Source organism: Ranitomeya imitator, chromosome 4 (genome assembly GCF_032444005.1).
Source record: "Ranitomeya imitator isolate aRanImi1 chromosome 4, aRanImi1.pri, whole genome shotgun sequence".
Taxonomy (NCBI): domain Eukaryota; kingdom Metazoa; phylum Chordata; class Amphibia; order Anura; family Dendrobatidae; genus Ranitomeya; species Ranitomeya imitator.
Genome location: NC_091285.1, coordinates 278,696,922 through 278,712,157, shown reverse-complemented (window position 1 = coordinate 278,712,157; position 15,236 = coordinate 278,696,922). Strand labels below are relative to the sequence as shown.

At 41.5% G+C, this 15,236-nt stretch overlaps 1 protein-coding gene across 18 annotated transcripts in view; it reads right to left on the bottom strand.

The window, feature by feature from the left end:
• GRIP1 (glutamate receptor interacting protein 1) overlaps positions 1–15,236 on the bottom strand; it is an 859,437-nt gene that overhangs the window by 72,054 nt on the left and 772,147 nt on the right. For 9 of the 18 annotated variants that reach the window (XM_069764654.1, XM_069764651.1, XM_069764650.1 and 6 more), the window contains exons 8-10: positions 9,390–9,537; positions 9,052–9,221; positions 4,337–4,492 (exon numbers count right to left, since the gene is read on the bottom strand). In XM_069764654.1, coding sequence (XP_069620755.1) covers positions 4,337–4,492; positions 9,052–9,221; positions 9,390–9,537 — 474 coding nt within the window. The remainder of the gene's footprint in view (positions 1–4,336; positions 4,493–9,051; positions 9,222–9,389; positions 9,538–15,236) is intronic. The other 9 variants (XM_069764661.1, XM_069764663.1, XM_069764656.1 and 6 more) reach the window with 1 other exon arrangement.

Sequence of the window (15,236 nt, the reverse complement as noted above, 5' to 3'; positions counted from 1 at the left end):
TACGTTTTCTGCTTATCATCCATTTTTAATGGATTTCTGTAGACTTTAATGGGCAAGTCTGATTCGCAAAGTAGATGAGAACAGAACATGCCTTGAGTCCTACGGATTAGCCACATGAATGCATTTTTTCAAACAGATGTGTGTATGGATCGATGAAACTCTGTGTGTCCCTTTAAAATAAATGGACAACACAGGGATGTGTACAACAAATGTGAGAATGTAGCCTGTGGGCCAGATTAATCAAGACCAGTGTTGTTCACACCAGTCTTGATAATGAGATGATCTGGAGTCAGATGCTCCTGGAGTCAGTTGCTTTTGATTCATGAAGAGGCTTGAATCAATTGGCCGTCATGAATCAGGAGAGTCAGTGTGAACCTCACTATTAGGCTGGAGTCACACTCAGCGTAAGACAATACGGTCCGTATATTACGGCCGTAATACGCTGAAAAGTCCCCAAAATAGTGGTCCGTAGCTCCTCCGTAGGCAGGGTGTTTCAGCGTTTTTTGCGCATGGCATCCTCCGTATGGCATCCGTACTGCGTGTTTTTCTCGCAGGCTTGCAAAACCAACATACGGCTATACAAGGGATCCATGTGTAAAAAAAACAAACAAACATATATACTGTCTATATATATATATATATATATATATATATATATGTCAGTAGACACATATATGTATATATATTATTACTTCATACAGCGCTAGATAGCTTTAAAGCCGGTAATTCAATTGCCGGCTTTTGCTATCTCCTTCCTAAAACCCGACATGATTTGAGACATGGTTTACATACAGTAAACCATGTCATATCCCCATTTTTTTGCATATTCCACACTACTAATGTTAGTAGTGTGTATATGCAAAATTTGGCCACTCTAGCTAATAAATTAAAGGGTTAAATGGCGGAAAAAATTGGCGTGGGCTCCCGCGCAATTTTCTCCGCCAGAGTAGTAAAGCAAGTGACTGAGGGCAGATATTAATAGCCTGGAGAGGGTCCATGGTTATTGGCCCCCCTGGCTAAAAACACCTGCCCCCAGCCACCCCAGAAAAGGCACATCTGGAAGATGCGCCTATTCTGGCACTTGGCCACTCTCTTCCCATTCCCGTGTAGCGGTGGGATATGGGGTAATGAAGGGTTAATGCCACCTTGCTATTGTAAGGTGGCATTAAGCCAAATTAATAATGGAGAGGCGTCAATTATGACACCTATCCATTATTAATCCAATAGTAGTAAAGGGTTAAAAAATACACAAACACATTATTATAAAGTATTTTAATGAAAAAATCACAAAGGTTGTTGCAATATTTTATTCTACGCTCAATCCAATCACTGAAGACCCTCGATCTGTAACAACAAAAAAACCAAAAAACAACAATATACATACCTTCCGCAGATCTGTGACGTCCAACGATGTAAATCCATCTGAAGGGGTTAAAATATTTTGCAGCAAGGAGCTCTGCTAATGCAGCGCTGTTCCTTGATGCAAAACCCCGGAGAATGAAGGTAAAGTAGGTCAATGACCTATATTTACCTTCATTTGCGGTGAGGCGCCCTCTGCTGGTTGTCCCTAGATCGTGGGAACTTCCCTAGAAAGCTCCCAGGCTCGAGTTCATATGAGGACAACCAGCAGAGGGCGCCTCTTATGAACTCGAGCCTGGGAGCTATCTAGGAAAGTTCCCACGATCTAGGGACAACCAGCAGAGGGCGCCTCACCGCAAATGAAGGTAAATATAGGTCATTGACCTACTTTACCTTCATTGTCCGGGGTTTTGCAGCAAGGAGCATCGCTGCATTAGCAGAGCTCCTTGCTGCAAAATATTTTAACCCCTTCAGATGGATTTACATCGTTGGACGTCACAGATCTGCGGAAGGTATGTATATTGTTGTTGTTTTTTTGTTGTTACAGATCGAGGGTCTTCAGTGATTGGATTGAGCGTAGAATAAAATATTACAACAACCTTTGTGATTTTTTCATTAAAATACTTTATAATAATGTGTTTGTGTATTTTTTAACCCTTTACTACTATTGGATTAATAATGGATAGGCGTCATAATTGACGCCTCTCCATTATTAATTTGGCTTAATGTCACCTTACAATAGGAAGGTGGCATTAACCCTTCATTACCCCATATCCCACCGCTACACGGGAATGGGAAGAGAGTGGCCAAGTGCCAGAATAGGCGCATCTTCCAGATGTGCCTTTTCTGGGGTGGCTGAGGGCATGTGTTTTTAGCCGGGGGGGGGGGGCAATAACCATGGACCCTCTCCAGGCTATTAATATCTGCCCTCAGTCACTGGCTTTACTACTCTGGCGGAGAAAATTGCGCGGGAGCCCATGCCAATTTTCTCCGCCATTTAACCCTTTAATTTAATAGCTAGAACGGCCAAATTTTGCATATACACACTACTAACAATAGTAGTGTGGAATATGCAAAAAAAAAAAATGGGGATATGACATGGTTTACTGTATGTAAACCAGGTCTCATATCATGTCGGGTTTAGGAAGGAGATAGCAAAAGCCGGTAATTGAATTATCGGCTTTAAAGCTATCTAGCGCTGTATGAAGTAATAATATATATACATATATGTGTCTCACTGACATATATATATATATATACCTATTCTATGTGTACACATTTATTCTACCTATTCTAATGTAAGCTGTCAGTGTGATTTTACTGTACACCGCACTGAATTACCGGCTTTTCTCTCTAACACCGCTACGTATTTCTCGCAAGTCACACTGCTGGTCCGTGTGTAATCCGTATTTTTGGGGCTTCCATAGACTTTCACTGGCGTTTTTTTTGCGCAATACAGTGACAAACGCAGCATGCTGCGATTTTCTACGGCCGTAGAAAGCCGTATAATACTGATCAGTAAAATACGGCAGATAGGAGCAGGGGGATAGAGAATAATTGTGCCGTTTGTTTGGCGAGTTTTACGGACGTATTTTCTGCACTCTTACGTCCGTAAAACTCGCTAGTGTGACTCCAGCCTTAGGGCTCATACTCACGTGCGAGAAACTCGGATGAGTCTCGCATGTTAATCAGTCAATCAAGAAACAGCTGACCGCACCACCAAGGTACTGGATGAATGAACACATAGGCTGTCAGCATGAGCCGACCGCTAGACGTCGGGTGCTGGACCGAGAAAAAAATGACAATGCAGATGCGAGTTGAAAGGGAAGCGGCAGCACTCACCGGTCTTCAAAGCAGGTAATACTTTATTGCCGAGCACTTCAACAGGTTTGCACAAACCTGTTTTAGCGCTCAAGCAGCGCGAAACGGCCGTCGTTTGACCTGTGCACTCTGTTGTATATGCACCCCCGAGCCGTGAAGATTTTATTGCAATAAAGTATTACCTGCTTTGAAGACCGGTGAGTGCTGCCGCTTCCCTTTCTACTCGCGTCTCGCATGTTAAGACCCAGCACTGCACCCGGCCCTCAGATCGGAGCGTATGGCCGCATAGGAATACATGCAGCTGCACGCTCCGCTCCTGAGTGCCGGTAGCAGCACCGGGTATTGCCATGCGAGACTCATCCGAGTTTCTCGCATGTGAGTATGAGCCCTTAGACCTACTTCAGCACCTGAATTTGACGAGCGGCAGTCGTTTTATGTTCCCACCTCAGCTCTGTGAACTTTGTCGGACCTGGGCAAAAATGGTGTGAGAACACTAAATGTGGCACAATAAAAGCTTTGATAAATAGGCCCCAAGTGTATATATGTCTGCATCTGTCTGTGTACATCTTCAAGTGTGTCAGTGTGACCATGTATATTCTGTATATTCCTTCCCTGCTTTTAAAACTTAGGCTATGGCCAGTTAGTTCAGTGAAAAATGCACTTTGAAACCATGGTTTTTTTTAATGAAAAACCAAAAGCAGGATGTGGTTTTTGATCACGTCAAAACCACGGCACAGTTGCTTCGTCTGTCCTTACCCTTGGTACCTAAGGAAAGCCCTCAAATTTGCTTTAGGGCACATTATTCATTCCTATGTAACAACTCATAAAAAACATATTATACTATACAAAAACGACACCAGGTAACTCCATGCAGACAACAGACAATGTGTTATCCGAATCATCCTTATTTGTGCTGTGGTCATACAATAAGTGGTACAATGGATCTAGCACTGTATTTTTTGGTAAATGAATATCTCATGCTAACATCATTTTTGTCAACCCAGAGGGCTATATGGAGACCAGCGTATCAAGGTCATATCTTCTATTAGTGTGGAGAAGTGATACGTCAAAGCAAGCAATGCTGTTATGCCTGAAATGAGAAAGCATGAGGAAGAGAGGAGAAAGGAAGAGGCAGAAAGTAAAGGTGGCTCATTACGAAGGAGTTTTTGAGGAGGTGGTTTCTGGCATTTCATGGCTGGCGTCCTGGAATGGTCAGGGTGGTAGGTGTTATAATGTTGGTTGGTGAGGCGGCGATGGCTGTTGGTTGAGCCGTCCCATGGAACTTGCTTTTCGCTGCTCCTTTGAACCTTTACTGCCGTATGAAGGGATGACAGGGAATCATAAAGGAAAAGAACCAGAAAAGAGGGAAAGGTAACTGAGTTTTAATGAATAAAAGTGGAAGTGAGAGCAGTTAGCAAGCTAATTGAAAGCAACATGACCTAGATGCTGACATTGAGGCATTACATGGCTTTTACAAGGACAATTAAAGATACGTTAATAATCTATCAGTCTTCCATTTTATAAAAATTGTTACCACATGTCACACATTAATTGATATCAGAAATAGACCTTCAAAGCAATCCAGTGAGTGCTAAACAATTATATTCTGTGCACATTGCTGGCAACTGGGGCATCACCAGGGCTTTAAGACACTAGTAGACCCACTTTCCATAACTTAGATGGCACGAATGGTACATGATGTTACCACCATCAGAACACCGCATTGTTTAGCAGTCTGGGATTGTTTGCCCCTGGTATACTATACCAGTGGGATGTACTGGGCATACATTTGCATTCTGGGCATGTTGGCAAGTCTAAAATATTTAAAGCTTATTTACTATTTTATAACTCCAATGTAAAGTGCAGATAAATGGATTTATTAATCTAAGCCGTAAGATCTTTTCAAAGAGAAAATTGAAAACTAATGCTTAGCTACAATACAATGTGTCTTGGATGTTAAAATAATTTGTTTTCCTAGGCGCAGTCTTTATATCTGAGAAAAGCATTTTGCCGCTCAGCTTGAAGGTTATGAATCCCAGCAGGTCAAAAGAAGAAAAACGGCTTGCAGGGAAAGTAGTGAATAAACAATCAAGACTTAAATGTTAGAAAGAAGACAAACCTTGTGTCTTCTAGTAATATCTTATCTATTCTTACAGGAAGTTGCAGCTGTCAACTAAAAACAGAAATTTATGGGATGGCCAAGAAAAGTATGAAGCCAGGAAGACAAGAAAAGCTTTTTATTTCTTTATCTCTTCCCCCAGAAGACAGACCTGACCACTTTAGGGACAAGAAATTAGGGTATCCCTTAACGACCAGATGTATTTTTAGCTTTGCATTTTCATTTTTTGCTCCCCTTCTTCCCAGAGCCATAACTTTTTTATTTTTTGGTCATTATGGCGATGTGAGGGCTGTTTTTTTTGCGGGACGAGTTGTACCTTTGAACGACGCCATTGGTTTTAACATATCAAGTACTGGAAAACGGGAAAAAAATTCCAAGTGTGGTGAAATTGCAAAAAAAAGTGCAATCCCACACTTGTTTTTTGTTTTGCTCTTTTACTATGTTCACTAAATGCTAAAACAGACCTGCCATTATGATTCTCCAGGTCATTACGAGTTCATAGACACCAAACATGTCTAGGCTCTTTTTTTATTTAAGTTTGAAAAAAATTGCGCCATTTTCCAATACCCGTAGCGTCTCCACTTTTTGTGATCTTGGGTTTGGTGAGGGTTATTTTTTTGTGCACTGAGCTGATGTTTTGGTGCAGATACATTCTTTTGATCGCCCGTTATTGCATTTTAATGCAATGTCGTGGCGACCAAAAAACGTAATTCTGGCATTTTGACTTTTTTTCTCGCTACGCCGTTTAGCGATCAGGTTAATTATTTTTTTATTGATAGATCGGGCGATTCTGAACGTGGCAATACCAAATATGTGTATGTTTGATTTTTTTTTATTGTTTTATTTTGAATGGGGTGAAAGGTTTTTTATAAAACAATTTTTTTTTACTTTTGACATGCTTCAATAGGCTCTAAGGCAGACTAGAAGCTGCCATAACCCGATCGTCTCTGCTATATACAGGTGATGATCAGATCGCCTGTATGTAGCAGAATTACTCACTTGCTATGAGCACCGGACGGCGCTCACAGCAAGCCGGCAGTGACAACCATAGAGGTCTGCAGGAGACCTCTGGTTGTCATGCCAACCCATCGGTGAATCGCGATCACGTGACGGGGGTCACCAATGGGTGGATTTATGGTGCAATTACCAGAAGCGCATGTTAAATGCTGCTGTCAGAATTTGACAGCGGCATTTAACGGGATAATAGCCGCGGGTGGATCGCGATTCCACCCACGGCTGTTCCGGGCAGATGATAGCTGTTCAAAACAGCTGACATGTGTCGGGAAAGATGTGGGCTCACCGCCGGAGCCCACATCAGAGGGCCCCCCCCGAAGGAGTCTGACATTGATGTACATTTAAGCCCGATGTCAGAAAGGGGTTAAAAGAGTAAGCATTGTTCAATTTTTTTTTTTTTTTTTCATAAATCAATAGTACATGTTTAAATAAGAAACTTTGTGATTTTTGTATCAGAGAAATCTACTTCTTTCTCCTCCTGGACTGATCATTCATTCTCAAGATTCACAATTCACCGGACTAATCTGTCTTCAGTGAGTACGGATTTTTCCATTAATGAGATAAGAGATGACAGTTGATTCTTAGAAAGTTCTATGGAGAACGGTAACTCATTTCAGAACTTGCAGCATAATGTCAGTGTCTGTCTCTAGCTCCTCCTCTGCCATAGAATATCAAAAGCACCAACTGCCATCTCCTACCTCAGTAATGGGAAAAGCTCTCTTAATGGAATATAAATGTCACCCATAAATTGAGAGTGAAAGTTCAACCTGAGAGGAGAAAGAAGCAAATTTCTCTGATTAAATATATTACAAATTTTCTTATTTTCATGGGCACTATTGATCTGTAAAATAAAAATTAAAAAGATATTTACTCTTTAAGCTTTTTTGGTTTTGGTCAATATGGGGGATACAGGGTCCACTTCCAGGTGCTGTTAGAGGGATGTTAATGAAAAATGAACATAAAGCTAGCACTAAACTAGTGATTGTAGATGGCCGAAAAGTGTACAACTCTTCATTAAAACAGTCTGGATTGGCTGATATTTTGAAAACAATCTCCTACTGTCCATCACATTGAAGAATCACAGACATCTGCGGTTCATTCTTGGCTTTGAGCACTGTTATACGTGGAAGAAGAAAATGGCGATGAGGCCACAAACGTGGGATGAGAATAGTAGGAGCATGTCCACTGAAACAAGGCTGTCATTTAACATTACCACTTTATGGTTATGCAAAAAAATGCAACCCAGAAACAATGAAAAAATCTACCACATCGGACCTCCGTTCCCACACTGCGGGCACAAAAGTGTGCCGAAACTTTACTGAAAATAACATATCAGCCTTTATGGCCACCTGAAACAGAAATCATTAGTATCAATGACTGCAACAACAAAGCAAGCCCTAATGTTCCAGGGTCTTCAAAAAATATCAGGGGCTGAGAATCTTTAGACCTTGACCCTTTACCCTCCTGGAAACTGCAGTAATACATAGAGCGAGAAATGGTAGTGTTAAATGGCTTCAGGCACTAAGCCTAATAATACTGGCATAGTCTCCTATATAAATTGCAAGGGAGTACTCTCTATTCCAATACATATTGCCAGCAAGAATTGCAGGGTCATGGAGTCTTCCTTAGGTAGGTAGAACTATGGTCTTCAAATTCAGGGTATCTAAAGCAAAACTCTAGTTCATTGGACTGCCATTTCACCTTAAAGGGAATCTGCCAGCGGGATTTCGCCTCACTAACTATTTATATCCCTATGTAGCTCTTTCAAAGACAAGTCTAGCAATACATTCATCTAGACAGTCCGTTACTCCATTAAAGAGAAATCAGTGTTTGAATGGATATGTAAATGAGGCTGAAGTGCTTTCAGACTGTGGCAGCTCTTCTCCAGCCTTTGTCACTCCATCTCTATTAATCACCAAATGCTGGCTCCTTCTGCTTGACTCATGGCTTCTTTGCCTAAAGTTACACCGCGGGAGGAGGCAGTGTTTGGCAAGTGATAGAGCCAGAATGACAAAAGCATGGGAAGAGCTTCCACAGTCCAAAAGCACTTCACCTTCATTTGCACATCCCTTCAAATGCTAATTTCTCAGGAATGGTTGAATGGACTGTCTAGGTAAAGGTATTGCTGGATTTGTCTTTGAAAGAGCTATATATGGATATCCAGAAGAAACTCAGCTGACAGCACCACCGTACTAGGGAAATAACTTGTGCCTGCTCACCTGTGATGGGAGTCCTGACCGCCAGATCTGAGGTGCTCCAGCCACTGAACAAGTCCAATATCAAACAACGAAGAAGAAAGGAAAGGCGGCACTCACAGATCCATTCCGGGCTTAAAAAGCCATCACAGCCGGGGGTACTGAACAAACAGTGCGGCAAGCCTGACGACGGCCGTTTCACGCCCTCCTGGCGCTTCTACGGAATGGATCTGTGAGTGCCGCCTTTCGTTTCTTCTTCGTTGTTTGCTATATATGGATATAAATAGTTCTGTGGGGTGAAATCCTACTGACAGATTCCCTTTAAAGACTTTTGCATGCTTTCGCGAATTAATACATTTTTAACTGAAAAATAAATAGTGGAAGACACATCACAGATTGCTATAATGTCATAATCACTGATGCCTAAAATTTCAAAGAGTCATTGCTTTAATTGTCATAATCCAGATATATAGGGGTAATGATGGCATAGTAGTGTTCCATAGTGGATACCTCTTAGAGGTACAATATTTGTGATCATCTTACCGTGATCAGGCCCCTTTAGTGCTAGCCTGGTCTGATGGTATGGAAGAATCTCTAGCTTCACTTGTTCACAGGTGCTTGCTAGGAGCTGTGTGGCTTCTGCTAATGTGCAATACTCCATACTTGTTCCATCTACAGACAAGATGTGGTCCCCAATATGAAGTGCGCCACACCTGAGTACAAAGAAATGGAAGGCCTTAATGTTCTTGTCAACAATCCAATATCCATAACCGAGTATGGACTGTTATAACAAACCCAACTGCAGCCGATGAGATCTTTTGTCAACCATAGATTTGCTGTTGTTCAATCAGAATTAGAAAGAGGTCACACTACGGCCTTACCTGTCCGCGATACTTGCAGATTTGATTTTGTCGATCACAATGACCTGTTTGTTGCAGTACATCGAGGTAGTTAGTGCAACTCCAAGGTTGGAGCCTGGAGTTTTGGCAACTTCAACTAAGAGTGGACCAGATGCCGTAGACACCGAATCTGTGTATGAGAGAGGAACAAGGACAAAGCATTACTTTTTATACAGTGTAATAAATAGTTCTCTGTTGCATTCAAAGGACTTTGGTAATGATACAGTTTTATTGGAAAGTTTACCACTTCATAGTTCTCCTCTTATTTTTACTTATAACCAATACTTCACCAAGCTTTGGTTCATTTTTTGACTTTTAGTTTTTCTTTAAAGCCAAATATCGATCATTCCATACGTAAAAATAAATGAGAACAACGTCACCTCTCTATTTTGCATTTACTTCCAAAATTTTTCAACTAAGAAAAAGATTTAAAAAAAAAAAAGGATAATTAGTGGAGAAAAGTTGAACCTGATGGATCTAGGTCTTTTTTTCAACCTCTCTAACTATAGTATGTAATAAAAGAATTAAAGGAGTTTTCCACCCATTTCATTTAATTACCATATTGGAAATATAAGGAAATGCTCACCCATGGATCCTCGGCCGCTCCTCGGTCCCACTGATTGGCTGCAGCAGTTAGGTGCCAACCAGTCAGTGAGGGAAGGACGGAGAGCATTGGGGACTCGGGGAAAGGATGGAGGAGTGGCGAGGGGTACAAGGGACAGTATGTTCCATTTCTTTTTAGTCCTAGCACATTCAAAAGTTAAATGAAAGGTGGAAACATCCCTTAATTTCTGTACGAAGCCTTTCAGCTAAATATTCAGCCATTAATCAGCAGCACACCAGGATTTCTTTTTTTTTTATACTGCAACAGTGTAGCTAATAAGAAAATGCTTTTCCCTAGCCCGCTGGGAAAGGTAAAGCTGAAAAATGTAATGAGAAAAAAAAACACAATTAGTAGCGCCATTATAAATATGGTACAACACATGTTCCTTTTAAAAAAGAGATTACACTGAACTATAATGACAGATGAACAATTTGCTTAATTTCTATGGGCACACACCACCAAACAAACATAAAAAAATAAACATAAAAATATAAATTTGGGAAATATTAGTTTGCAGGCAACAGATTGTAGGAAGCGGAGAAAACGGTACTAAATACAGGAACAGCAAAAGTAAAAATTAATGTGAAGATTTGATTTGAAATAACTGTAAAATTAAAGCACACAGGCATTGAATGGATTATATTTATTAAAATCACTTTGTCGGGAAGAGAAAATAAAGAACTGTTTTGCTTGAAAGTTACTAAACCAAACTCTCAAGAGTAGTCTTCAAAGATTGTCCATGCAACCTTGAAACTTTTCTTGAGAGTACAATGTGTTTTCACTCCAGTCAAAAGTCTTGGTCAGTGTTCACATGTAGCATTCTGAAGGTTAAAAAATGATGACATATTCAAGCAGGAATCTCTTCAGGGAACACACCTTTTTGGGAAATTTTTGGAAGATTTTTTTCTTTTTCCCGAAGTACAGTAGTTTTGAAGACTTTTGGAAGAATGACAAAAAACAAATGGCAGAAAAATATACAGAAAGATTGTGAACTATTAGGCTGTGTTCACAGGCAGCAATTTTTTCTGCCATTTTTCAATACAAATAAGAGGCTGATTTTTACAGCGCCTACAAAAGCTTTGAAGTTTCAGTAATCTCATGCACACATTTCTTATTCCAAATTAATTGAGAACTGCAGCTACTTGAAAATCTTTCTTTTGTTGTTAGTCCCTTTCTGAAAGTAACAATCCGAATGAGAACGCCTGTGCAAACACCACTGTTGTTGGCGCCACTAAGGTCCCACTCACACGAGCGAATAAATCAGTGTGGGGCAGCTCACATCTGCAATTATTTTCTCATGCCAATTTGGTAACAGAGAACAACTGCAGCATGCTGCGAGTGGTTGCGAGAATTGGACTGCACGCTCCCATACAAGTCTATGGGTACACGTGAAACATCGAACTGCACTCGGATGTCACCTGAGTGCAGTGCAATTCCCGGCGATGACAGCAACGGAGGAGATGGAGAAATTAATTTTCCTGTATCCTCCACACCTGTGCTCCGATTCTATCAAGCTGGAGCCGAGTTTCATTAGCATATTGCATCTGATGCCATACACTAGTGTGCCTGTGGCATAACAGGACGCCATATTCCATGATTTTGCAACATTGGTGAGTGAAATGCCTTCTGCTTTGCTAATTTAGTGCTATAGAAAATGTAACACCTGCACGTTACCATAGCTCACACCGATGTGGTCTGTCTGCACCCAGATTGGACAGTGTCAGTGTGCTGGAGCGCCCCCCCACGGAGAGCTGATAGGTAAAATGATAAATCTACACAGCTGTGTTCAGAAATGGACATACCCCAAACACCAAAAATGAAGATAGAAATGTTGGTCATGTCATATTATTTATCAGTACAGAACTATATGTATTGTCATTTTCACAAAGCCCTTGTCACCAGGCTAAGCTTGATTAAAAATCAAAGTGAATACTTTTCTGCCCAATGATGACAGAAATATTCTAGGAGTGATACCTTTATTGGCTAACTAGAAAATAATATGTTTGCAAGCTTTCAGAGCACAGAGGCTCCTTCTTCAGGCAGGATTTTGTAAGATTTTGTAATCTTGTCTGAAGAAGGAGCCTCTGTGCTCTGAAAGCTTGCAAACATATTATTTTCTGGTTAGCCAATAAAGGTATCACTCCTAGAATACTTCTGTCATCATTGGGCAGAAAAGTATTCACATCGATTTTTCTGGCTAACACAGTAACACAATACAATTTGTTATTGTACATCATCATTAAAAAAAAAACAAAAAAAAACAGAAAACAAAAACAGCAACTGTGAGTTACTCAACCTCCCAAGGTCCAGCGCTGAGTCTCCTTCACTGCTCCTGGTGTCTTATTGTCTGCAGCCCTGACGGCATGTCCACACTGCTGCAGCCAATCAGACAGCTCTGTGGCTCGGGCCTAGTAATGTTGGCTGCAACCCTGACGGCATGTCCACACTGCTGCAGCCAATCAGACAGCTCTGTGGCTCGGGCCTAGTAATGTTGGCTGCAGCCCTGACGGCATGCCCACACTGCTGCAGCCAATCAGACAGCTCTGTGGCTCGGCCCCACTAATATTGGCTGCAGCCCTGACGGCATGTCTACACTGCTGCAGCCAATCAGACGGCTCTGTGGCTCAGCCCCAGTAATATTGGCTGCAGCCCTGACGGCATGTCCACACGGCTGCAGCCAATCAGACAGCTCTGTGGCTCGGCCCTAGTAATGTTGGCTGCAGCCCTGACGGCATGTCCACACTGCTGCAGCCAATCAGACGGCTCTGTGGCTCGGGCCTAGTAATGTTGGCTGCAGCCCTGACGGCATGCCCACACTGCTGCAGCCAATCAGACAGCTCTGTGGGTCGGCCCCAGTAATATTGGCTGCAGCCCTGACGGCATGTCCACACTGCTGCAGCCAATCAGACAGCTCAGTGGCTCGGCCCCAATACTGCTGAAATTGTCACTGAGGATGGACAGCTTGTGATATTCCAAGGTAGGTGCCCATTCACACAATATATACAGAGTAATCCAACAAAGTACGGCATCAAGATATGGACACTTTGTGACAGCATCAGTTCATACAAACAGGAAAAAAGCCTGAAAAGAATCAGGGAATGCGAGTCGTTTCAGATTTGACTTACAGTCATGGCCAAAAGTATTGACACCCCTGCAATTCTGTCAGATAATACTCAGTTTCTTCCTGAAAATGATTGCAAACACAAATTCTTTGGTATTATCTTCATTTAATTTGTCTTAAATGAAAAAACACAAAAGAGAATGAAGCAAAACATTGATCATTTCACACAAAACTCCAAAAATGGGCCAGACAAAAGTATTGGCACCCTCAGCCTAATACTTGGTTGCACAACCTTTACCCAAAATAACTGCGACCAACCGCTTTTGGTAACCATCAATGAGTTTCTTACAATGCTCTGCTGGAATTTTAGACCATTCTTCTTTGGCAAACTGCTCCAGGTCCCTGATATTTGAAGGGTGCCTTCTCCAAACTGCCATTTTTAGATCTCTCCACAGGTGTTCTATGGGATTCAGGTCTGGACTCATTGCTGGCCACCTTAGAAGTCTCCAGTGCTTTCTCTCAAACCATATTCTAGTGCTTTTTGAAGTGTGTTTTGGGTCATTGTCCTGCTGGAAGACCCATGACCTCTGAGGGAGACCCAGCTTTCTCACACTGGGCCCTACATTATGCTGCAAAATTTGTTGGTAGTCTTCAGACTTCATAATGCCATGCAGACAGTCAAGCAGTTCAGTGCCAGAGGCAGCAAAGCAACCCCAAAACATCAGGGAACCTCCACCATGTTTGACTGTAGGGACCGTGTTCTTTTTTTTGAATGCCTCTTTTTTTCTCCTGGAAACTCTATGTTGATGCCTTTGCCCAAAAAGCTCTACTTTTGTCTCATCTGACCAGAGAACATTCTTCCAAAACGTTTTAGGCTTTTTCAGGTAAGCTTTGGCAAACTCCAGCCTGGCTTTTTTCTGTCTCGGGGTAAGAAGTGGGGTCTTTCTGGGTCTCCTACCATACAGTCCCTTTTCATTCAGGCGCCGACGGATAGTACGGGTTGACACTGTATTACCCTCGGACTGCAGGGCAGCTTGAACTTGTTTGGATGTTAGTCGAGGTTCTTTATCCAACATCTGCACAATCTTGCGTTGAAATCTCTTGTCAATTTTTCTTTTCTGTCCACATCTAGGGAGGTTAGCCACAGTGCCATGGGCTTTAAACTTCTTGATGACACTGTGCACGGTAGACACAGGAACATTCAGGTCTTTGTAGATGGACTTGTAGCCTTGAGATTGCTCATGCTTCCTCACAATTTGGTTTCTCAAGTCCTCAGACAGTTCTTTGGTCTTCTTTCGTTTCTCCATGCTCAATGTGGTACACACAAGGACACAGGACAGAGGTTGAGCCAACTTTAATCCATGTCAACTGGCTTCAAGTGTGATTTGGTTATTGCCAACACCTGTTAGGTGAAACAGGTAAGTTACAGGTGCTGTTAATTACACAAATTAGAGAAGCATCACATGATTTTTCGAACAGTGTCAATACTTTTGTCCACCCCCTTTTTTATGTTTGGTGTGGAATTATATCCAATTTGGCTTTAGGACAATTCTTTTTGTGTTTTTTTATTAAAGACAAATTAAATGAAGATAATAATACCAAACAATTTGTGTTTGCAATCATTTTCAGGAAGAAAACGAGTATTATCTGACAGAATTGCAGGGGTGTCAATACTTTTGGCCATGACTGTATGGACTAAAAGGACAAAATGTGACAACTTTTTTTACATTGCACCAACTGGGGCAGCTGTTGCTAAAACGAAAACGTACAATACTAGGTACTGTAATAAAAAGCCTGAACTGACAAAAGGTATCCTTGGTAGAAGATGTTCATAGTTCAGTGTTTTACGTTACTGGAGATAAAACAGTAGTTTCTTACATTCTCCAAAAACTGAACAGGTCATTCTGATGAGCACGATGCACCATGACAATGCAGTAAGTATTGAGATGACAAAAAGCCACAGATGATGTTAAATTATAATTACGCCAAAGGGGCAGTTGATACATTAGGGCAACTAATAGCTACATACACAAGCAAACACAAAATCCATTGGTGGCCAATGGTTTTATTTTGTAACATTATTGATGCATCTGCCTACAATGCATTTGTCTTATGGAGTGAAAATCCCCGATCATAGCACCAATAAACTGCATAAATTAAAACT